The sequence below is a fragment of the Pseudopipra pipra genome, chromosome 2 (genome assembly GCF_036250125.1).
Source record: "Pseudopipra pipra isolate bDixPip1 chromosome 2, bDixPip1.hap1, whole genome shotgun sequence".
Lineage (NCBI taxonomy): Eukaryota > Metazoa > Chordata > Aves > Passeriformes > Pipridae > Pseudopipra > Pseudopipra pipra.
The window spans coordinates 87,353,393-87,378,479 of NC_087550.1; the positions used below are offsets into that span (position 1 = coordinate 87,353,393).

General features: G+C 40.9%; 1 protein-coding gene across 1 annotated transcript in view; it reads right to left on the minus strand.

Moving 5' to 3' along the window:
- VWA3B (von Willebrand factor A domain containing 3B) overlaps positions 1-12,125 on the minus strand; it is a 68,894-nt gene extending 56,769 nt beyond the window's left edge. Inside the window, exons 1-6 of the mRNA XM_064646251.1 lie at positions 12,025-12,125; positions 10,016-10,101; positions 8,158-8,376; positions 6,243-6,337; positions 3,668-3,918; positions 1,237-1,396 (exon numbers count right to left, since the gene is read on the minus strand). Of these exons, the coding sequence (XP_064502321.1) occupies positions 1,237-1,396; positions 3,668-3,918; positions 6,243-6,337; positions 8,158-8,376; positions 10,016-10,055 (765 nt within the window). The 5' untranslated portion in view covers positions 10,056-10,101; positions 12,025-12,125. The remainder of the gene's footprint in view (positions 1-1,236; positions 1,397-3,667; positions 3,919-6,242; positions 6,338-8,157; positions 8,377-10,015; positions 10,102-12,024) is intronic.
- Between the last annotated feature and the right edge of the window lie 12,962 nt (positions 12,126-25,087).

The following is a 25,087-nucleotide window of genomic DNA, read 5'->3' on the forward strand; positions in this document are numbered from 1 at the left end:
CCCAGACTGCCCCTTAACCCACCTATATCCAGACAGAAATAATAGATGTCTCACTATTGGACAGATTTTAATTTCTGTTTATTCAAACAGAGAGCCACCAGGTCCAACAAGACTTTTTTTCATCCGAACAATACTGAAATCTAAATATGGTCTTTTTAGTTACCCATCAGGAAATCAGTACTATACTGCATATTGAAAATGTTAATAAAATTTATGGAGACATTTTAAAAAGCAGTCATAAAAAGTCTCACTGGTGCACAATTTGTTCCTCACACAATTCCTTTTTTAATATCAGTTTCCAGACACCAAGGTTCATCTGGATAACAATCCAGCAGCATAGGGAACCAGAAGGTAACTCAAGCCAAATTTACCTTCTCCTTCAAACAACATCCCAGAAAGAAATTTACAAAGGAGGTAGGACTGGATCTGTGCACAGGGATGGATGTTAGTGGCAGTTAAAACTAATGATTCTACTCCACACACAGTAGGCACAATTTTTTATTAAATTCAGGTATTAGGGAACTGAAAGAATGTAAATTGTAAGCAAATGTCATAAAATATCTCTTTAATAACTCAAGTTTTAAGTGACTAGCTCAAATGATAGCATATATGTTTCATGTCTTGTGACTCTGCTATAATGATTAAAGTAATATGGTACTTTTTAAAATTAACAGCATTTAATTGCAGGAATAACTGTGCATGGCTTTGTCTCTGTCATGGAAGAAACTCTAGGAATAACCTGGCTGGTGAGAAAGGATTTGTGTATCCCTACCATGAGTTAATGGTTACATAAATCTCTGTATCACTATTTTGGATTTTAAATATAATTTTTCATTAGCACGTTGGATACATAACAAAATAAAAATGGTTTCTCTGTCTTCAATAATGTTCATACTAACAATTTTCTCACGAGCTTGAAGCCCTGAAAAATATATATAGCAAAGAAAGTGGAAGGGAAGATACTTTCTCTTTCCCTTAATGATTGAATACATTATTTATTCTGGGTACTCTAGAAAAGAAAATAAACAAGTTTCTGCATTCAAAATACAGTACATTTACATAAACAGGCCATCAGTAAGCATAGTATGCAGCTACACTTGTGGGGAAAAAAACCCTTTCCAAATACTGTCATTAATATTTATCTTTGCAACATTCATCAGGCAAATCACAGCAGCCAGTCTGGCATTGTATATTCTTGGATTTACTCGAGGCTTCTGAAAAGATGTATGAGCTTACCGCCTCATCACCCATGGCTTCCAGCAGGGCTTCAGCAGAGTTGGTATGGCTGACAGCTGTCATATGGTCCAGCTTCCAGAGCCACATAACAGCAGCCTTTACAGTATGGTCAGACACAGGAGTAGGTTTCTGTTGCCACTTCATAAGATCCTGTGCAGCCCTGAAAATGAGATTAACTATAGATCAGAAATAGTGAGAATAATGCTGGCAGAACAAGAGAGCAGAGCTCTGCTATTATTACAATTATTTTATATTCTTAAGTAATAATTACAATATACCACAGATACTAAATCTAGACTTGAAATAAAAGAAGCAGAGGGAAAATAACATAATTAGAAAAATACTGTAGTTATTTATAATTTTTTTGAGACAACTGTTTCCAAAGTAGGGTCAGGAGACCTAAAGTATGTCAAAAAGAGTTCCTGATTCATATCTCACTTTAACATAAAAACTCAATCAGGTTTTTAAAATATGTGCATGAAAAAAAAAAAAGAGTCTTCTACAGGTCTTGTTCCACAACTTGCTGCAGAACCTTTGCATCAGAACAGTTTAACTGACACTTTTTTTCTAGTAAGGCTGATCTTTAGCTACCTATGAAAAATGAAATTTGTGATGCTAAGCTTTTTGATATTTTAGTTGTTAAAGGGCTTAGTCTTAATGGAAGAAGTACAAAGCAAATGAGCATGTTTGACTGTTCACTTATACATAAAAAGGTACTAAAAAATCAACTGGTTCCAGTATCTGTGACATTCCATTAAGCACTGTTTTGAAGAGTTTCCTGCAAATCTAAAATTGTATCCCAATCTAAAATATGTATCCCAAGATTCTTTTAAAGTAATAATTTATATGCTGCATTGTCCTTTGTCTCTCTCCTGCAAAACCAAACAAATTGATGAACTTAATTATTATGTCTCAATTTTGACTAGGCTTTATAGTTCATTTTTGAAGAAAAAGTTCTCTGTTCTTCTCAAAAGCTATAGAAGTTATCTGCTTTGGAAGTTATCGACTTTGGAAAATATCTACTTCTGCAACAGGTGGCCCCAAAGAAACTGTGGATGTCCCAACGCTGGAAGTGTTCAAGGCCGAGTTGGATTGGGCTTTAAGCAACCTGGTCTGGTTGGTGTCCCTGCCCATGCCAGGGGCGTTGGAGCTAGATGATCTTTAATGTCCCTTCCAACCCAAACCATTCTATGATTCTATTATTCTTTTTTTCAAATCTCAGTTGTATCACAATCTAGAGAATTAAAATAGAGTAGTAGAGCAGTACAAATCTGTTAGACAATGCTTGGGTAAAATAGCATTAAGAATCACAGTGCAGTTTCAAGTTAGCATTGTGGAACCAATTTTAAAATTATATTAACTAATTTGTGCATAATTTTTTCCACTAATCTATCCAAACCCAATCTTACAAGTTCAAACTTTTATGCATATGAGAATTTTAGCAGAGATAGGTAAAATTTGAATAGCTGCTTCTATTCTCTATTTGTACTAACGGCTAATTCATTTACTCCTTTTAGGGAACAAGCGCTTGCCTTTTGTTATGGAAATCTACTATTGTTTCCTAGTTCTGCTACTGATTTCTGTGACCATGGAAAGCTATAGAAATACAAAACACTATGCCTATGGCACTCGGTGGAGTGTTAATTTAGCTGCAAGGCAGAAACCTTAATGCCTAAAAATACAAGAATGCCTCGACGTCAGATAGGACCTCACTTTTTCACTCTCGAATATTTCAATGCCTGAAGGGCACTACTGCTATTGTAAAGTCCATCCATCTTTTTGGGTTTCTGTGCTACATTTGTAGACTGCATATATCAGTATTTGGGTTCTGTTCCTCTTTATCTGTTCTTCATGATAACAGTGGTCTTCTTTTAAATGGAAGTAACAAGTTCAAGTGACTAGGGGAGGATCTTGGTGGAAAATCTATAGATGAATGACATGAATCATGACATTTTACAGTATAGAAAGCATCTTATACAAGTACATGTCTATATAATATGCAACTCCTTTCTATTCTCCAGCAATGGGCCAACATGGACTTCTTTGTTCAGCTTGGAGACGGCTCTGGGCAAACGTGACTGTGGTCTTTCAGCACTTAAAGGGACTTATAAGAAAAACTGGAAGAGACTTTTTAGTAGGGCTTGTAGCAATAGGAGAAGGGGTGATGGTTTTAAACTAAAAGAAAGTAGATTCAGATCAGATATAGGGAAGAATTTTTTTACAGTGAGGGTACTCAAACACGGGAACGGGTTGCCCAAAGAAGTGGGAGATGCCTCATCCCTGGAAACATTCAAAGTCAGGCTGGATGGGGCTTTGAGCAACGTGATCCAGTGCAATATGTCCCTGCTGATTGCAGGGCTGTTGGACCAGACGACCTTCAAAAGCATCTTCCAACCCAAACCACTCTGATTCTATGATTCTTTCTGCTTACCGAATGAGGTTGAATCTGGCAATTTGGATCACCTGTTCCACAAGTACCATAGAAAGTGCATCCCGACATAGATCAAATTCAGTTGGAGCTGCAGTGCCAAAATCCAAAACAATGACAATGCACCGTTCTTGAATCACTCCAAATATCTGCCGGCTCTCACTCGTTAACCATTCCATTCGCTGCTTATACAGCTCAATAGCTCCCATTAGACAATCCACAAAATGAAGAATCAGTTCTTTTTTGGCTGTCAGCTTCATTTAAATAAGGGAGAGAAGGAAATTGAACATCAAAACAAATAATATAAATGCAGCCCCAAGCTCAGCACAGCTGCAATAGCTGGTTTGCAAGTGTCAGATATGCCAACCAAGGAACAACCCATTTTCCTTCCACTATTTCAAGAGCAAATACTTGACAAATGCATCTAAGCTATAAAGAAAAGGCACTGCATTTTGTTCCTAATTGCTTTTCATAATCTTTTTATATGAGCATGGGACAGTGCCAGTGGGTTGTCTGACTTGTCTGTCTCAAAACTGGAGCAATTAGAATGAGCTGAACACAGTCTAGGATGTAGAAAGGGCTGCAGAGCAGATGGGTGAACAAACAAGACAGAGAAACTTTGTACCTTCTTAGACTAGAATTTTGACTGGCTCTTAAATTTTTTTTACAGCAATACAAGGGAGCATACGGTTTGGTTTTGGGGCACTTCAATCTCCACCTTGTCTTTAGCATTTGAAAGAAAAATGCAAAATGTTTCTTGTTTGTACTATTATTTCACTAAAAACAGCCAGCATTACAGATTAACTATTTGCAGGTAGGTACTTAGACAAATTTAGTTCAGATAACTGTAATCAACAACTAAAACTTCCCATACCATTTCAGAAATATAAGAAAAGTCTAGATTCAGTATCAAAATTAAAACCAGCAGATCCTCCCTATGAATACATGTATACACATTCACCATGATCTGTGGGTTTAAAAATGCACCAGAGATTCCAGTAAAGATATTCCCCCAAAATCTCTGACCCATGTGAGCCAATTTACTGATTGCCTTCTATCTCTAACTACCTTTCCGGGACTAAGTACAAAACCTTGACTATACAAATGTTTTTAAACAAGAACATTTCTCAGGGAGAAGTAATTTTCTGTGTCAGTCTGCACACTTTTCCCTCTCATTTGTATTTTTCTGTGTTCTTTAATATCAGCTAGTGCCCTGTAATGTGCCTCCCAGATACAGAGTCTCAGGCAGTCTGCCAAAGGAATGTAGGCTTGGGAAGGAGCATTTAGAAATCCAGTTTCCTCCTATGACAGTCAGACTCATACAAAGAAGCTTATTGCACTACACTAACCAAACTCCATTTTAAAATAAAGACGTTTTCTTGCAATACTCTCTTACTTGTATTTAACCAGTCCAGATTTCCATTTCTCTGAGGGCTGGAAAACTTATGACTGTCCAGATGAATTTTATTCATGGCAATTCATAGCCATTAATTTTTGGACTAGCATCCCTTTTAGCATAGAAAACCATAGCTTTTCTCTATCCATGTCATTTGCCTTTCTGTAGCATTCAAGGGGCAATAACACGACCCTTCATCAGTCTTTGTCAGACTTACATTTCAGCATCAACCAAGCCCTCTTATAAGATCAGCACTCCACTGCAGTTCATCCTACTAGCTCTTCCCAGTACCTGCTCTGGTTTGAATTGCTTCATCTCAGCCTGTGGTAATTGTACACAATATTGTACACAATATCCTAAATGAGATCTGACCAGATCTTGTATAGTGGCAAAAACGTTTTCGCTGCTGCTCTCATCATGTCCCAAGATTAAAAGACATTATGTAGATATTTCATATGGGAAAAAAAATGAGGGAAAAAGGCTCCCTGAAATGGTTCTTTACCCTTGTCCCTCAGAAGTTACTCTAGTCATCAGAAAAAATGACAAGCCATTTGCTTTTGTAAAATCCTTTATAAATTAACTCTCTCCCTTCCCCACTCACAGGCACATCTCTTCAATCAGAATCCATCCTCTTAACAATAGGGCCGCCAGCAGCTGTTGCTAAGACATTCCTTAGAACACAAGCCTGGGCAGAGATCCAGCTAGCTGTCTCTATAGAATAGGCTGAGCCTTTTGTGACCTGCTGGCACTAAGCAAAGCAGTGCTTTGCATTGGCAGTGACAGCGCATTTTGTCTTCTTATTTCAGCATCCTGATTTGTTTTATTGATTATGATTTTATTTTTTTTAACTCATTCTGAGCATCTTCTTTTTAAGGGTTCCCTCTTTCAAGACAGGGTAAATGTTGCTTAGAAACTGCATCTTGTCTGGGAAAGATTTACTGCAATGCTGCAGCAAGGCAAGAGCATAACACTTTGAAATGAAAAAAGATAGCTAGCTTTTCTACCACTGATGGTTATCACTAACAGTTTGACAGAAAAGAAGTAAAAATTATCAAAAGATAAAGTTCTCACAAAGAATTTAAGTATTTATGACGCAGGGAGGCATTTCAGTCACATCATTCTGCCACAGTGATAATAACTTCTAAGTGCACAAGGAAGTTACCACAAGTCAGCCACACTTACATTATACACACTGCCATCTTGTGCTCTCTTGTACTGAGGAAACAGACCATCTGCATACCGAGAAGCCACAGGTTTCCCCAAGGTGGTCACATAATCTACAGTAAAATTTACAAGAGATCAAGCTGCTAAATCTTTAAGACTACTTCAAACAGATGTTTTTCAGGCTGATGTGTATATCATCTATATGAGGCACATGCATCAGTATCAAGCACTTGACATTAAGAAACTTCAGAGAAATTCTAATTTTGCTTTTGTTTTACAATTATTTTCTTTCTATATCTATGATGGGGCCCTGAGGCCCCCAACAGGCCCTGACGGCCCTCATCAGCCTCAGCTGGGGTTTCTAGGCGCATCACACAGAGTTTCACAGGGTACATCAGGCCTGGGCACACAGTCTCTGCTCTAGCCATGTCGTAGGTATACCTGTCTCAAGTTCTGCTAGTGGACCTCTCTGCTGGGTAGATCCCTCAGCCCTGTATTATAGCCTTGTCTGCAGTTCTGTTTAATGGATACTCTGAGACCTGTGTGATGGCCTTGGCTCTAGTCTTACCTCTAGCTCCATCTCCTGTTGCTCCTGGCTGCACTCCCTGGCTGGGCCCTAGACACAGTTAATCAGCTCACCCTGCTGCAGGACTGCATCATGTTCAGTGAGGGCACTGCCTGGGCTGCAGTCCCTTTTTGGCTCCTGGCTCACTCTGCCCTCATAGAGCAGCCCTGCTTTTGCTGCTCCCTGATAGTTTAGTCAGAAGTGGGGAAAAACCCCACATCTAATTATTTATAGGCCAAAAGGCTACATGGGACTTTAATAAATGGAGGTTTAGGCAACCTCACAACAGGACTTGCAAATATTTGTCTGTCAAACAAAATACAAAATCTGGTACAGATAATGCTGTTCTCTTACACAACTAAATGGGTGCAGAATTGAGTGCATCTAAGGAAAAGGTTGCGTTCTGCTCTTTCAGTAGCTAGAAATCTTCTACAGGATCACCACTGATAGGAAAACATTAGGGGTGGGAACATTTAACGTCATAAAGTGGTTATCTGTACAGCATGCTGCCTTGCCAAGCCAGTACATTCTGCTCCTAACACTGTGACAACTTTCACCCTGCTTAACAGCTTCTTCTTCATCTGCAGCATACAGTATTTCAGGAACTGCACTGGTGATCTTTGAATGCCCCATGGACACAGGCCAGCCAAAATCTTAAGTTATGCAACCTAGAACAATTGCAATACATTACAATTCCTACTTCTCAGGCAGCAAGCTGTTCAAAGAAAGTAATATCTTACCATGCTCTGCAAAGCACCATTATGGCAGCAGTTAATAATTATTAGCAAACTCTTCCCCTCCAGCTGTCAGATAACTGCAAAGGAACATTTTTCTATAGCCTGACTTTGCACAAAAAGCAGACTGAATTCTAATTAAATGTAACTGTTTGCTTAAAGTTGAATACCTGGAAATACTATACTGTTCCCAAGCAGGTTAGCTAACCCTGAGCATCAATAGTAGATTGCAGATTATGGCACAACATACATTATATTTGCAATGTGAAAACAGATAGAGATTTTATCACATGCTATCTGCAGGAAAAATACTAGCAGCTTCAGCAGCCTGAGCTACTGCCCACTACAGCTAAATTGGACAGGATGTGAACAGGAGCCCAGGCAAAGTGACAGCAGAGTTGAGTAAGGAAAGCCCTTCTCAGATCCTAAGTCCTTCTCATATTAAAGAGAGATGGAGTTTCTCAGTTCTCTGAACTGGTAACATCAGCAACTATGGATACAGCTTCCCTTTCTGCCATTATCATAAGAGACAATGTAAAAATCTGCAACGCGTACATTGGGGTGCAAAATTAGTGTGACCCTACAGACTACTCAAAGTTAGGGTTTATTATCCTATTATTGATTTGTCTTATACCTTTCCTGTGCTGGAATCCAATCTGTGACAAAATCTGGGAGAGGGACAATTTGTTTCTTTTGAGACCATAACGTTGAAGCCATTCAGAAGATGAAACAAGGGATTGTACATCTGTGCTCCACTGACTGACTGCCAGTCTTCTTTCCTTCTCTTTTGATTCTTTCCTGTGGGCCTCATGGGAATCTTCAAGATCTTGCCTGTGCTTTGAATCGAAGACATCTGTTGTAAAGATAAATGAGGGAAACACAACTTTTATACTTTAACCAAACAATTCCAAAACCAAATGAAATTAATTATCTCCTTTCTTCACCTATATTCCATGGTCCTCTGCACATATAGAGCTCATCTCTTGTTTTCTTTTTTTATAATAAACAGTGTTCTTAATCTGGAAAGCTGCTCTCAGTTCGACATATCTACTTGCTGTTATATCTTTTTCTTCATTCATACACATTTATCTTCAATTTATTAAAGAAAATGTCTCTTGTGTGCTGAAATTCAAGCCCTGAAATCTAAGTCTGGTTTGCCAAATGGAAATTCTTCCAGCTCCTAAGACATCTCTCCTAAGCCTTGGGAATCAGAACTCATAATAGGCATTGAAAGATTGTCAGACCATCACTACATGCACATTTAGTAGCATTATGCAATAAACACGATTTCCTAGCAAATATATGTTGAAGTCCTACCATAAGCAATAGCAATGCCTGCAGCAGATCCTGACTTTATTGCAAGGCTGGTGAAACTCCCTCTCCTCACACAATTTTCCTCAAGTATAAATGATGGTTCTGGCAGTATCTGCTCTGGGCTGTGACATATCATGTGCATGCACAGGAAATCATAGAAATGAAGGTACATTTTCATTTTAAATTCCATGGGCCATGGAACACATCTCAGCACCGATGTATAGTTGGCTGGGCTTGCTCCGCTTGCATCTGGCAGCAGAGACAGCTCAGAGCAGAGAGTGGTTGAGGGAGAAATGGAAGCAATGACAACAGTAATGCCTCTGTTCCTCAGCACAGAGGTTCTAGGAGGACCTTGGTATTTCCTGTTCCTTCCCAAAATACTCTGCATGAGTTAAGCTGCCTCTAGTTGATTAAACACCCTTGCTGTATCTAAGTGTATTTTCTGTGGACTTTGAAATTTTCTACTCATTTTCCCCAGCATCATCTGGTATATCCTAGTTCTCCATTACCCATATACTGTAAGTTGCCTGTAAATGTACTGCATGCATCAAACTGCTCCAAAATACAAAGAAGGATACTTTTATCTTTAATGACTACAAAATAATCTTCAGTCTAGTATGGAATATGATCAGAACTCTCTGCTAAGATCAGATATTATAACAACTGACCTGGTTACAAAGGTTCATTAGATAATTCCTCAGTTAACACTACATACAGGAAATGAGACTCTATCTTCAGAAGTCATCTTTCAGTGACAGAGAGCTTCTATACAGTGTAGACTGGCACCAGCTCTTTCACAGTAATCAGTCCTACAAGCAGGATGCTGGCTGGCATGCTTGTAGAGGTTGGCATTTTACCAGCCCTTCTCCTTTGCTCCACACAGAAGCAGCAGCAACAGATGTTAACTCTAGAGAGAGGCAGGTGAAGGTTTGCAGCTCCTCGAGCTCTGTATATAGTCAGGCATTGTTTGTAGTCACTTGAACAGTCATTCCCAGTTTCCTTCTTCAAAAACACATAAAGGCAAGCACAGCACCCCACACACAGCCCAGGGAAGAGTAGCACAGCTTCAGAATGGCTTGTACACAGCTAGCAGCATGCATGCTACAAAGTTTCAAAGGAAACTGGAAATTATCTGGGAAAACATGGAATCTATGCAAAAACAGTGTTGAAATACTCACAATCACTCCAGGCAATTCTCTTAGATGTACTGGCAGTCATGACAGATCTCTTGATTGGCAGCTCCTCTTTGCTTTCTTCTTAAACCCTGAGGAATTATTATGTTTTAAGAAATTTAAAATATTGCCATGCAAAGGTAAATATGAACTGGAGATGAGCTCCACAGGTCCAGCCAATAATAAACTGCAGAAGGATGAGATCAAGATTTTCCTCATGAGATCAAGATTTTTTCTCAAGAAAAATAATAGTATAAAGTAAAAAGAATAGCCACTCCCTATGTCAAGAAAGGCTGAAGTCAAATTTGACAGTGAGCCCCATACTCAAAAATGAGAAAGTAGGAAATTGGTAATATCATTTCCCTTCCTTCACTCTAAATTATAATAAAAAAGAGACAATATACTAGAAAAATAACTGGTGTTTTGGCCTGCTGTCAGCCCATTGTATTATATTCTATTATTGCTTTGCAGTATACCTTACCTTTGTTATATCCAATTTATGACTAAACCTGGGAGTATCTGAGAGACAATTTTGTGAAGAGATTCACAACTTTGCCTATAAGACTACAAAATGATTCACAAAGAAAAAGAATTATGTGTGTATACATGTACAAGAATGTGGTATAAGGCCCAACTGTGAATAAGACACAGCACATGAACAGAAAACAAAATGCCAGACAAAGCAAGGTAGAATATATTGCTTTGAGTACTGCTTTGAGGCATCATGCTTTGTCATTTACTTGGTTCTTCTTTTAATAAATAAGATAAATGAATGAGGGATATTTATGAACCATTTAGCAGGCACAGCTGTTAGCTATTGTCGTCAAGCAGTTTTTCCCACAGGAAAAGGAAAAATGGGATAAAATATTAACCCAAGGACTTAGTCTCTTCCCTCTTTCTTTATTACAGAATGGAACATGCTATTTATTCCTCTCATATGGGTTTAAATACCCATATGGAAACATATAAAGCATTCCAGTCTTTGTCCTGCTCATGCAGAAAGACATGAATAGTGTAAAAGGAAGGGATGACTTTAAAAAAACAGGACTCTCTTCTGCACCCTAACTCTCCAGGTGTTGTGCAGAAGATGCTCCCCAGCAGCACAGCTCCTGACTAGCCTGATCAGCACAGTAAAAAGGAGCCCTTGCCGCAGGGGAGCCATGGCAGAAAACAGCCATAGTGAATGGCCATAGCAAGCCACCAAGCTTGTGCCATTTCTCTCTCGGAATGCAGAAACAGTGCCACAACACTCTCACAGTAGTAGCTGAGACACATTTCAGGTGGCAGCCTGCATCAGAGAATGAATCTCAGGTGCCATCACATTTTCCAGATGCCCAGGGGTGTAGCCTCCAGCACCACGCTCAGCTGCTTGAACAGTACCTGGACATGAAACGCTGCCTCTGTATGAAAAGGAGCATTTGAAAGGAGACAAAGCAACTTTCGATGGAAACTGCAAGTTTTACCTCAAGTCTTGGAAACAGCAAGTTCAAAACTGATGACAGCTGGGATAACCTTGAGCCCAAGATCTGAATCCAAACAGGTTATTTTCAAATGATGAACCAGAGTTCATCTGGGCACCTCTAAGCTTTCCACTCGGGCCAGTGCAAACAAACCACAAAAACTTTCACCCAGAACCTGCTCAGAGTTTGTAAGACACGTGTGAATGGCAGTGTTTGCTGAGGCCATTCCACCTGGCTGCCCCTCACAGGAGGGAATGCCTCGGGAAAGCCCACACTCCCTATAGCACAAGAAGCCACCACACACCATCCGAAACACTGAATCCCCGGTGAAAGGAGGGGGGGGCTGAGGTGGGCAGCTGCCCACTGAAGAAATGGAATCACAGAACAGGAAAGGTTGGAAGGGACCACAGTGGATCATCTGGTCAACCTCCCTGCTGAAGCAGGGTTGTCCTAGAGCATATGGCACAGGATTGCATCCAGACAATTTGGGAGTATCTCCAGAAGGGAGACTCCACAACCCCTCTGAACAATCTGTTCCAGCGCACAGTCACTCACACAGGAAAGAAGTTCTTCCACATGCTCAGTTTCTGCCCATTGCCTCGTGTCCTAGTGGTTGGCAGCACCGAGAAGAGCCTGGCTCTATCCTCTTGGCACCCCCCTTTAGATATTTATACATACTGATAAGGTTCCCTCTCAAACGGGTCAGAGGGGTCAAAACCCCAGCAGGGCCTGAAGCGGGGGTGCGGAGCAAGGGCCAGGGTGAGGCATGGCCATGCCACTCACCGGCGCTGCGCCCTCGCAGCGGCCACCTGAGGTAACCGGCCGCGTCCCCGGATACGCCGCATGGAAACGGGCGGGGGAGAGAAGCCAGGGCCTCTGGGGTGAAGGATCACGGCTCGGCAGCACACCCCCCGCCAGCGCCGAGGCCACGCCGCCGCTGCCCTGCGGCGGGACGTGGGGCCGCCGCCTCTGCCGCCGCCGCCTCTGCCGCCGCCTCTCCTCCCCCAGCCCGGCGGCCCTCACCTGCCTCCGGCCGCGCCACCGCCCGCCCGCCCTCAGTGCGCCTGTGAACCCGGAGACCGCCCGGTTGCTACGGCACGGCCTCGCCTCAGCCCCGCGCCCCAACCACCGGGCGGGGAGGAGGGAAAGCGCGAGGGCAGAGCGGCCCGAGGGCGGCCCGCGGGACGGCACCGGGCGCGGGCACGGGCGGCTCCGGGGCCGCTGCCGCTGGCCCGGCCACTGCTGCTGTCCCCCCCTCCCCTGCCGCTGCCCCCCTGCCCTTGCCACCGCCCCTGCCGCTGGCCCGGCCACTGCTGCTGCAGCCGCGGGGAAATCCATGGGGAGTAAATTCATTGTCAACAGGCGCCGGGACAACGCCGTGCATTCATTCATTTGGGAGCCAGAAATACACAGGCCAACTCAGTCGCAGAAATCTATATATAGCAGATTCAAGCTTTCTGTTCTTGTTAATTCTTAATTTAGGCTAAGCCGTTGACAATATTTATACCAAGAGCAATCATGCTTGTCCTTTATTTAAGTAAGAGGAACAATACACCCTGGCTAGGGAGTTGCTGTGCTCCCAGAATCACACAGAACCACAGAATGGGTCGGGTTGGAAGGGACCACAGTGGATCATCTGGTCCAACCTCCCTGCTCAAGCAGGATTGTCCTAGAGCAAATGGCACAAGACTCTGTCCAGACGGTTCTTGAATATCTCCAGTGAGGAAGGCTCCACAACCTCTGTGGGCAACAGTTCCAGTGCACAGTCACCCACACAGTAAAGAAGTTCTTCCACACGTTCAGGTGGAACTTCCTGGGCATCAGTTTCTGCCCGTTGCCTCGTGTCCTAGTGGTTGGCAGCACTGAGAAGTGCCCGGCTCCATCCTCTTGACACCCCCCCTTTAGATATTTATACACAATAATGAGGTCCCCTCTGTCATCTTTTCTTGAGGCTGAACAGACCCAATTCCTTCCCTCTTCTCCCAGAGAAGCCAAACTAAAAATTATTCTAGTGTAGTAAAATATACAAAAAGATGTGCACCATAAACCTGAACATAGTATTAAAAAGCTCCCATTGATGTCAGATAGCCAGAACCCCAGGTCTGGCTGGGGTTGCAGTATTTGGTCTGTAGTTTGTGAGTGCAGTTTCCAGCTAAGAGATAGCGCTGAGCTTTACACTTTCCCTATTTTGCTCTGGTTTACTATGCAATCACAGAGTAATAAAAGATCGGTCACTTTACAGGATCAACGGATCAGCCTTATCTACATATTGATGTCCATATGGAAAGACACACCCACAGGCCGTCTTGCAGCACACCAAAGCACTGACTTCAGCTCTCCAGGATTGGTAAACAGTGATACGCAAGAAAAGTTCCTTACAAGGCATGCAGTTGGGATGGGAACATGACTTCCTGGAGCTCCAGCTTCTCATACAGTTGGAACCAAGGGTTTGAAGACTAGCCTAGGCATGGCAAGTCATTCAGGATTGCACAACTCTTGCCCTGAGGTATAGAAAAGGCATTTATTTCTCAGGCATGAAACATTTTCTCATTATATCATTAAAAATAGTAGGTACTAAATGTTCTCAGGCTCCTTTCAGACACCATGACTGCCATAGTGCAAGCTTCTGTAGAGACCCACATTTTTTGGTGGGGGGCTTAAAAAATTTCTCTTGAAAGTGTAAGGGCAATGGATTTATAAGTAGATGCCCAAAAATCAAACTGGTCAATCTCTTGATTCGTTATGCTACTTCCAGCAACAGAAATTTTTTTATCTAACACCTAAAATTCCTCACTCAGGTAATCTTTTCTCCACTATACAGTAAAACTACATCCATTCTCATGCCTAAATGTCTGTAAATGTAGTAATTATAAGTTTAAAAAAAAAAGAGGGTTATATGTGCTGAAACTTTCTATGCATAGGGTGTGCCAGAAGCGTTCACTCAAGGCTTGGCTATGCTAAACAAAATGTGTTGCAAGAAAACATTCCTCACAATGCTTTGAACTGCAGGGTTTATAGAACCACCTGACAAGCCCAGGGGCAAAGGCTGACAAATGCAAAGCTACTTCTGGCTCCCACAGGCTTCATGATCTACTGGCTCTCGTCTCTTAGGTAAAGTTCTTAGGAAAATAAAATGCTTCCTGCACATCACATAAACGTTGTTCCTTGTTCAAGTCAAAGCCCTGCCTTGACCATTGTCTGCTCTGCAACTTGTGTGGAAAATGAGAAATGTATTCTCCAGATGCTGCCTGCTGAATGGGGCAGGGCTGACTAATATAGGAGGCGGGGATCCTAGTAAGTTGGAAGTGAGAATTCAGTCCTCGTACAGGGATGATAAAATTAAATCTGGAGCCATTCTGTCATCTGACCTTTAGGCTGAATGACAAAGTAATATTGATGGGTGGAAAGCATGTTATTACATCATTCATCGGAGAATGCATTGCAACATGGGTCTGAGACTGCATTAGCAAGCATGACTTTGTCCTGACTCCAGTATTTCACCTATCTATAGATATATTTGATCACTTTTTCTTATGGCTAAAAATCGGCATTGTAAGCATTTTCTCTGTGTATTTCTCTATATTTCTCTATAGCAGTGCTTAGAACATGAAACTCTTGGCTTGTGTTTTTTGATGATTCCTTTTCAACAAAAATAAAAACATAATCCACTCTTTTTCTGTCTTCCATTTAAGAAAAAAAACTCTTTAACATAATCTCTTTTTTCTTTTAGATAATTAAAACCACATTTAACATAAATTTGCAAAAATTCTTTATCCATGCAAAGCATTGTACATGGTGCATCTAATCTAACTGCTAATGTATTAAGAAAGAGACAGTCTCTCACAGTGATACACAGGATCAGTAGGTAAGGATACTTATGGCACTGATGCTTATGGCTGTGATAGTACAAAGAATGAAGCTTCACCAGGAAGTTTAATGCTGTCACACATCCTTCCTGTGAGTGTCATGCTTCCTGTTGACTCCCTTTCAAAGAGAGACAGGAATCCGTTGCAAGGGGTAATGAAAAGAACAAAAGCAAGCTGGACTGAACCTGAGTTAATGCTGCCCTTAGACACATCATTTACAGTGGTTGTCCAAAAAAACCCAAAGACCACATATACCTCAAACCAGTTAATCAGCACAAAATATATAAAGCATAAAAAAAAGTCAAAGAAGTAAAATATTTTAAATACTATTTTCAGGTGTATGTTGTTCTCACCCTTCAAGGGCCTCCTAAAAAATTTCTAAAAAAATTCTTGATAGTATGTCTGCAAAACCCAGAGGTAAATCAGTTAGCCATAGAAGAGTTGCCTCTGATATCAGCAGCAGTGTAGTGGCATGAGCGTGGGATTTCACCTGTTCCTGCCTAGAAATCAGGCAATCAAGGCAGGACAGAGCACTGGGCAGAAGAGCAGGATTTAGAACAGGCTCAATCGCATCTATACAGCATTGCATTGTACATTTACCCAACGTATTTTAAGTTTCCAGACACTCTTTAAATTGCTCCTTCAGTTTTTAAAGTAAGTCCTTAAATTCTGCGTGTCAGAACTGTGCAGCCTACAGCTTGGGACTGACTTATAGCCCCTGGGCCCCTCAGTCTATCTGTTGTGAACTTAGAAAGAAGTAATCACACTTTTGGGTGAGGACATTGCAGGGAGGTGGCATGAAATGAAAAAACAGGCACTGTGTAGTGGGGATGAAGGAAGGCATGGTAAAGGGCAAATAGGGATAAACTAAAAATTTAGGGGTAAAAGCAAGAGACAGGAGGGGAGCTAAGAAGAATATGATTGATGTGTGATGGCAAGGAGAAGCAAGAATTCAAGCTGTAGAAGTGGGATCCATATTAAAGATGTGGATACACTTAATAGGAAAATGGGAAAGGGCTGGACTGGCATGGTGGAAGTGATGTGTATAAAGGCTTTTTACCCCTTGCCCCACAATCTCCATAACAAATCAGATGCACTGGATAAACTGAGTCCCATACTGTAGGAGCACTGAACTGGAGGAGGAAGGCACGGGAACAGGAGGCTACTGTCACTGTGCATAGATCTAACCAAACTGTAATATCTGTAGGACTAAAATGCTAGCCATAGAGTAATAATGCAAAGCCGGGCATCTCCTCTGGATGTGTAGTGCCCATGTTTAAAAATCTAGTTTCAGGCCTTGAGGAAAGAGAGTTGTGTTTCCAAAAGAAGCCAGCAACTGGTTGTCTTCAACAGCGCACCTGTGTTTTTGAGTTGTACATGTTTTCTCTACTTAGTCATCCGCTGCTGCTTCCCGAATCTGCCATGTGCAGTCTTGCAAGAAGGGTAGTTGCTGAATATGCACATACCATTCTGCAGCTTTTAATTTTATTTCTTCCTTATAGTTTTCTTTAGATCTATACTTAACTAGAAGTGTTTCCAAACTGACAGAAGCAAACAGAAACTTCTCCATCCCTGCAAATTTGTCTTCCAGTCGCCACATGTAGCATGATCAGGTATTAATGGAGGTGCGCTTGTCACTGAGTGACAATACTACTTGGAACAGTGCATACCAGGCCAATCAGAATTTAAAATAAAAAATAATAATAAAAAGAAAAGATAGCAGATCTCCATGACCTTTGTTTTTAAGATAGGCACAGCACATCAAGGTTTGCCGCTCCCTGGTACCCACACGGTGTTTGTGTCTTCTGGAATGGAGGATGAAAGATACAAACATTGCTGATTCTTCACTGCTATGGGGTAATCTTGCCTTACTTAGATCACATGAATTTCTTTCCAGGTAGCCTGCTTGCACAAGCACAAAAGCATGCTATCAGGCACCATGCCCACACTGGAGAGACTATACTGAAAGGAGGAGTATGAGGCATGAAATGCATGGAAGTGCTTCCTGTCTTCCTCAGCAAATAAAGAAGAGGGTCTCACAGCTCTTGTTCTTTCCCAAGTTCATTGTCAGTGATGTGCTTCTTCCCATTTTTGGAAGTCACTCTTGTTTACAGCTTGCCCTTGAACTGAGGGGTTCTTTTTTAGGTGAGTGGAAAGAGAACTGGTTTCTTATTCCAGTGAGGAATCATTTCATTATTTGCCATGACATTTTCCTATCTGTCTTCCCATCACAGGATGATTCTAGTTAAAATATGTAGAAAGTCCCCTATGCTCCCACTTATATCTGCCTGCTAATATCCTTTGGTCTGTGAACCCCCAGGACAGGGCATTGAAAAATCTAGTAGTTTATCGAGAAATGAGGTATGCCAGTAGAGGTAAAGAGTCTGGGAAGCATAGGGAAGCATAGAGAGCAGAAGTGAGAAAGTAAGGTGGTTGGTTTTTTTCCCAATGCTAGTACAAGAGGCAAATGAAGGAGACTAAGCTAGCCACTCATAATTCTAGTTTAGGAAAGGGAACAAAGTTCTTAAATGTGAGAACAGTGAGGACATGGAACAGATTTAAAGCTGGAGAATTGGTGGGATACAAGCAGCTTAAAAGGTTGATACACAAGGGAGCGAAGTGACCAAGATGGTCCTGCCCATTTATCTGTTCTTAGGAGTAGGGATGCTAAGTGCAAGACAGAAAATGAAAAGACGATAATGAGGCATAAATGGGGAGACAGGAGGAGTGAGAGTGTGAAAGAATGAATGAATGAATGAGTAGATTGATTTGCGCTGGAGGGGAAATTTTCAATGGAGTATTTGAAATAAGAGCATGTAAAACCCAAACTAAAATGTGCTTTGGGTTCAGACACTCATTTTGCACCATCATAAAAACACCGAATGTGTATCAGCACAGCTGATACACACATAGTGACAGAAGTTTACAGTGAAGATGCTTCAATTGTTTGGGTACCAGAAGAGTTCAAAAATCTAACAAATATTTTGCCAGCACATTTAAAAGCTAGTAAATAGCTTAGCAAGCTGAATACACTAGGATAAGCCAAAGCTAAAAGTTTGTTCTTTCAAGGCGAGACAGAGAATGAACAATTTCCTCCAGTAAGGGATGGTTTGGCTTATCATAAGTACCAGGGAGCAACAGTGATACAGTTGTGCAGTGGTTTGTGGAAACCAGAAGATTGAGGTTTGGTCACAAACTATTACAGTGCAAATGAAGTGCCTGTCTTCAAAAACACTGAAATCTTTCTGGCAGCATCAGGTGTGAAAGGATAGAGAGAGGTCATGTGTGACAAAGTTATTAAGATACCTCAGAGTCCCTGGGATTCCAGTCAGTTTGGAGGCAGTTTTTTGATAGTATCTAAAGGCTGAATCAACTCAAAGGACATTGTTTTATAATGATACAGCCTTTATGAAAGTCAGGTTGCTTTATTTATAAATATCTAGAGCCACACTGCACCCACAGATTTCCAGCTGTACTGTGTCCCTAGCATTCACACTCAAATCAAATCATCAATGCATGCACAAGGAATTCTGCCATTCTATTTGATTTTCTTGAGCATGTGCTAGGGTGTTACATACATTTCTATCATGTTTTCTGCCTTCTATAGAGAAATATGGATTCATTAGAAATCCTTGTTACAGTGACTAAGCCTATGACATCAGGGAATGTTGGGAATGCAAGAAAAAAAGATCAGTAATTGTTAAAAACGATATTTTTATTAGAAATTGCCCATCTTGTATAGCAGATAACAGAGGATCTTCACTGTAACAGCAAATCAAAGTGCGTATGTTAAGATTTCTAATCACGTCGAGACAAGAAATACTGTAATATTGTTGTATTACTGCCAAAACTATAGATAGCAAGGGTGGGGTAAGAGAGGCACCAAATGAGGAAAATAATAGCAAGACCCTGAAGCGATGGCTGCTCCAGGTGGAGGCAGTGTGAAGGTGAGCAGCAGGCAGCTACAGATAAAATCAAGCACAACAGGAGACAGGGGAGAGGAATCCAGAGTAAAGGGAGTTTCCTCAAAATATTCCACTACCATTCTACAAGGTATATAGTATGTAACAATAAATTCCACATTTTAATGTACAAATGAAAACCTACATCAGTAAGCTGCTCCAGTATAGACCAGGTTGGATATTTTACCATGGACAACTGTGAAACCAGCTTTTTCCATTTTAGATAAAGTTGATCTGGACTCAACTGTTCTTCAGCCATTAGATATACAGCGAAGGACAGTGTATCGGCTTGAAAAATGATTTAGGCTAACCAGTATTAGTTTCTTTCATGCAGAAGATAGTGTTGTGTTGTTACCAAGCAAGATAACTGGTGGTAAAAATTGCTAGTGGCATGTTGCCGGTCACTTAGGCCCACAAAAAAAGGATTTGCCTCGTGACTTCAGACATCTATGAAATGGGTGATTAATCAGAGCTAGTCACCTGCCCTCCTTGCCAAGTCAGTGGAGAGCAGCCATCTTCTCACACCCACGTATGCCCTGCCTGTCCAGGCTGAGCGTGCCAGCTTGCACCTCTGCAAAGTAGGAAATGTTTGCAGGCTCTCCAACATTACAAGTTATGTGAATGATGGGCAGGTGTGGTCCTGCCAGTGGGCTCTGACTGGTGCAAGGGGTCAAGAGAGACACACCTTCACGTGTTTCAGTGAGAGAGGAGGATGCTTTCAAGTGCAGCGATCTGTGCCCCAGCAGCAGAGAGCTCACTGTTCGTTGTGCTTTCACCCTCCACATCTGCACCAACCCTCCATAAAGCAGCAGGGAAGATGGAACCCAGAATGTGGGTGAAGGCCTCACAGCTCTGCCAAACCCAATCTGCTGAGGGTTATGTGCCAAAAGGAAAGGTCTCAAAGCTGCCTCCTAAATCTTAAACTGAGATTGCAAGGCTTGCTGTTAGAAGGCGTCAAAAAATATTCATCTCCATTTCATAAATGCAGCTTCAGCCCAACAATAATCACTGATTTATAAATTATCGATCCTGAAAGCAACATTTATACCCAGTCACTGTGTTTATATTGAGACCCATGTTTTGAACAATAAGTGAATTACTACCTTCATTCATTCTAAGCGTTATTTGGCCAAAAGAAATATATCGTAGATGACAGTTCTTTACTCAGAGGGATGCACACTGGACAGTTACTTCATTTTAAAAAAATACCAACTGTGTAATTTTCAAAATGTAGAATATTTAAGGATTAGCTTTCTCTTCATTGGCAGATAAACAGTCTTTTCACATTGTATGAGTTACATTGGATTCAACAGGAGACATTAAACCTATAATGCTATATTTTAAAACATTTTATTGTATTGTAACAATATAAAATAGATGTGGTGTTAATAAAATCCGGCACAACATTTTGATAAAACAAGAAAAGAAATATGTTAAACAATTAAAACTTATTTTTCATCTCTTAGTTTTCATATATTTTCTTACTATATTTGTGATGGATATAATGCTTAGAGTACTGGATATATTGCTTAGAGTACTTTTAGGCAGGACTTTGTGTTTAAATAACTTCATCTCTCTCCTCACTTTAAAGGATTTAAAATATTTTACTACCATTTAGCTCACTGAGGAGAGATTAGTAACCTCAGTGCATTGTAATTCCAGTCAAAGCACAATTAAGATAATAATTCTCAAGTCTGTATAACTCTTTACAGCATAGTTTCATAAATATTCTACAGAGTTACGAAATAATTAATAGATAACAATTTTCATGAAGTACTTGCTGACATTTTAATCCCCAGCTGTCATGGGGCAGAAGATGCCTCACAGAGATAGCAGAATTGAGACACTGCTCAGGTGATTTATAAGTTGGCCCTGGTTCCTCCTGCTGGATTGTCATAGGATGTCCATGAAAAGGACAGTAACACGCATCGTTCTGTAGTAACCATCAAAGAAGCTGTATTTAGTGACATCTGCACCTATGCTCCTGCAGGTGAGGATTTTGAGTGCACGTGGGTTTAGAACAAGGAAGGAGCCAGAGAACCGATTTTGGAGGGAATGTTTTATTATCATCAGGTAAGTGCATTTTGCAAGGGCTTTGAAAGGCGATTAATAGCATTAAGACAACAACAACAAAAAAGACTTTTTATGTCATGACTGAAGAACCTGTAGACTAGGCTTTTTGTTTTAATCAGTACCTTTTGTTTCTTTCCATCCTGGCTGCCAGCTTCATCCCACAGAGCAGGAGCTGGGATGTCTGTTCACAATTGTCTCACTGCATGGCTGGCAGGAGGTGCTGACGCTGAGCTGAAACCAATTCACAGCCTGCTTTTGGGAAGCAGATGCATGGATGTAATTATGCTAATCAGTGGAATCTTGCCCCTCCCACTTTTCTCAGCACTTCCAGATGCAGTACTTTTATTGTAATTGAAACAGTAATATGTGACATTAATTTTAATTTTCTGTGATACCCCCACAGTTGGTGTGTGTCTTCATAACTCAGGACCCATTTTACAGATGACTCACATAGTAGTCAAAGTTATTAATTTGTTACAAGACTGCCTGGAATCCAAGATTTTACAGTGTTCCTACTTTGCTCACAGACTTAAAATCTGGAGCCGTTCATTTTGCTTATTAGTTGAGCAAAATAATTAGAAGTGTTAGTGTAACTATTGTTATTTAGGGCCCCGGGCCATGGCATTCCATGCTGGAGATTCAGTGGAGTCTCTTATCCCATCTGGGTGGCTCAGAGCTTCCAAGCCAGCCTTCATCTGGGCCAGGAAGTACCTTTCTTCATGAGAAGTCCCACAGGCTGTGATGGAGCAACAGAGGTACACCCCCATGCCACATGAGTCAGGACACCAGAATGTGCCCCTTAGGTGCTAATTAAAGTCCACTTCACATACAGGAATATACTTCCAATTAACATAGTAGCCCTGGAATGCATTGTGGGATGTGGAGAAGAGCAGGAGCTATTGCAAAAAAAAAAGTAATCGGCACGTTTAAATAACAAGGCCCTTGTGATTAGTCTGTGTGGTCGTATGAATTATCCCACAGTAACCCAGCTCCAGGTTCCAAAATAGATAGTCATGTGAAGGTTTTCCCAGGACTTCCAAGAGCTGGGCTTCTCAACAGTCCAAAAATCTGAGGAAATTATGCTTTTTCAGTTTCCTTCTCTTGAGCTTCCCATGTCACTGCATGGTAAAGAGCCAAAATTACTGTCTTTTCAAAAAACTTGAGGAAAAATTTATAAAGGACAAAGAAATACATCATTCAGAATGGTGTCCTGGGGAAAAAAAAATCCAAAAACCTTCTTTCATGGGTAACCTCAAAGTTTATTTTTTTGTTTTGAAATTACTTCTTATTTTGGAATTTCACTTGGATTAGAGATCCAAAGAGTCTGCCAATTCAAGTCTCAGTTGTGATTCAGCTGTTACTCATCCATAAAATGAATAACTTTATGTCCTGTTTCTTAATTATTAGAAGATTATAATGAATTTATCATTACCTTTCTTCATCCTTTCTCAAATACTAGCCAAAGCACTATTCAATAGGGAAATAAGGAGAGAGTCTATCTGAAAGACTCTGCTGAAGCCCAGGATGTTTATTTTTCTACAGAGAGCTACTGTATTTTGCTTTTTTTCTACTTTGCTTAAGAAAACACTGTAGGCAAGCCTTTCCACCATTTTGCACCTAAAAGCTCTGAATCCTGTACCAAAGATCCAGTTCAATTAGAAAACCTCTGCCATCAAGTGATCCCCAGTGTGCCCATGACATTTGCAAGCAATAATCACATCAGACTCCATTTCCTGAAGCTACCTTCATTGCCTTCAGATGCCCTTAAATTCTGCTGTCTTCAAGTTATCTTGCAATGAATATTTATATAAAGCTGTGATTTCAATTGTGTCCACACTTTGTGATTTGTGCCAGAAAAATAAAGGTTCTCAACATCAAAGAAGGTTTTTCAGTTTAGCCAAAGAGTGAGCACAAATACACTCTAAGATGTAGGTAGCTAGCAAAAGGGTGCTGGCCCTTACAGTTCATATGCTTTTTCTAAAATCACTTATTTTGACAAGTATTTAAACAAGCACATGATGACAGTACACAACAACTACTGAGTACCTTTGTGTTTCTAGTATTGTTATCATGTCATCATGGTAAGCATAGAAAATGCTGTTGCCTCCAACGGCAAACAAGGAGCTCTTTAGTGAACTGCTACAGAAAGTCCTGCTCTCCCTCTTTTGACTTCTTGGTAAAGAGTCCTCTCAGAGACTCCATTAGTCTTCCCCTTTCAGGTCTTCCCAGAGCACTCTCAAAGAAACAGAACAAATCTCACTGCTGTAAAACCTTTGGACACAAACTATAAACAAGCAGCACAAAAATTGTGCCAAAAAGTATCCAGGTTTGAAAAATATTATCAGCATCCTGGAAACCAGAAGCCAGAATGAGCCAGCCTTTAGCCTTGGTTAAATACACTGAACTGAGGGAACTGATGGGCTGAATGAGAACAGATCATGAGCCCACAGCAAGACAGAAACATGTTTCACCCCCTCTGAAGAGGACATATTTGGATGGATCTGCACATGTAGCAAGAAAAATAGAATTCTTTTGCAGTGCTCCAACAGTCTTCTCTTTCAATTATTTGCTTTACCTTGTCCTGTGATTTCTAACACTCTGGAGAAATTCATACTTGGAACACACAACTATATAATCAGGATTTTTGGAGAAGAGATTGATAAAATTAATAAGAGATAAAAGAAAGCTTGAGAAGATTTCACATCTGAGAATGAAGAATCCAACTATTACAAAATCACAATGTATATTACCTATTCCTGAAAATCTTCCCAGTTGATCACTATGCTGAAAAATAAGTGAAAATGTAAGCATGAGTGACTGTCAGCATCCCCGTGACACAGAATAAAAGTGATAAAATAGGTAAGAGTCTTCTTTGACACAAGGCATTGTGTTTGAAAGATGATTCCTGGTTTAATTTTGAGAGGGGAAGCCAAGCCTACAGCCCATTTCATTTTATTGTACTGAGCAGTTGTATCCTTTTTATTCTTTACAGTGTCCTCTATCACACCAGTTTCATGAATGCAGGAACTGCATTCATTTTTGAGACTGGCTGCTGAGGGACAGAGATAATGAGGGCTGATAGGAACAGGTGGAGAAAATGGCCAGGATGTAGCAATTTAATAGATTTAATATAAAAATATAGCATGGCACTTAAGAGCTCCAGCTCTCAGCAATTAGTGAAAGGACAAGGTGATTACAGCCCTGTTATGGCAGATGTCTTCCTCTCTCAGTAGTCCCAGTGCCTGCACATACCTGCAGTACTGCACCAATTACCGTCCTTTGAGACGAAAGCCCTTTCATTTGCATTGAATTAGGTCATTGCCCAGTTGCTTTTCCCACAAGCACAGAAAAGTGCAGAGATGCTTAGAAAAAGAGAGGAAGGATACTTCCCATTTCCCAAAGAAGCAGAGACGGGCAAGTGAAACATCTAAGAAATGATGCTAAGTGTAAAACAATCCTGCCCTTCTACTTCTGTTTTCTTATTCCCACTGATCTGCACTGCTTCTCAAAACATAAACCTGCTCAATATAAGTATAACCACAGGATCAAGGACAGCAAAATATTAACAGCTGCACATTAACAATGACAGGCTAAGCCAATTAAGCTGTAATTAAAACACAGCATAGCCTGACAAAGGTGGCTTCATTAGAAGAATGACTATGGTGGAGGCTGTTTGCATACTCTGCCATGGGCTTGCAGGAGGAATGTCTGCCTTCT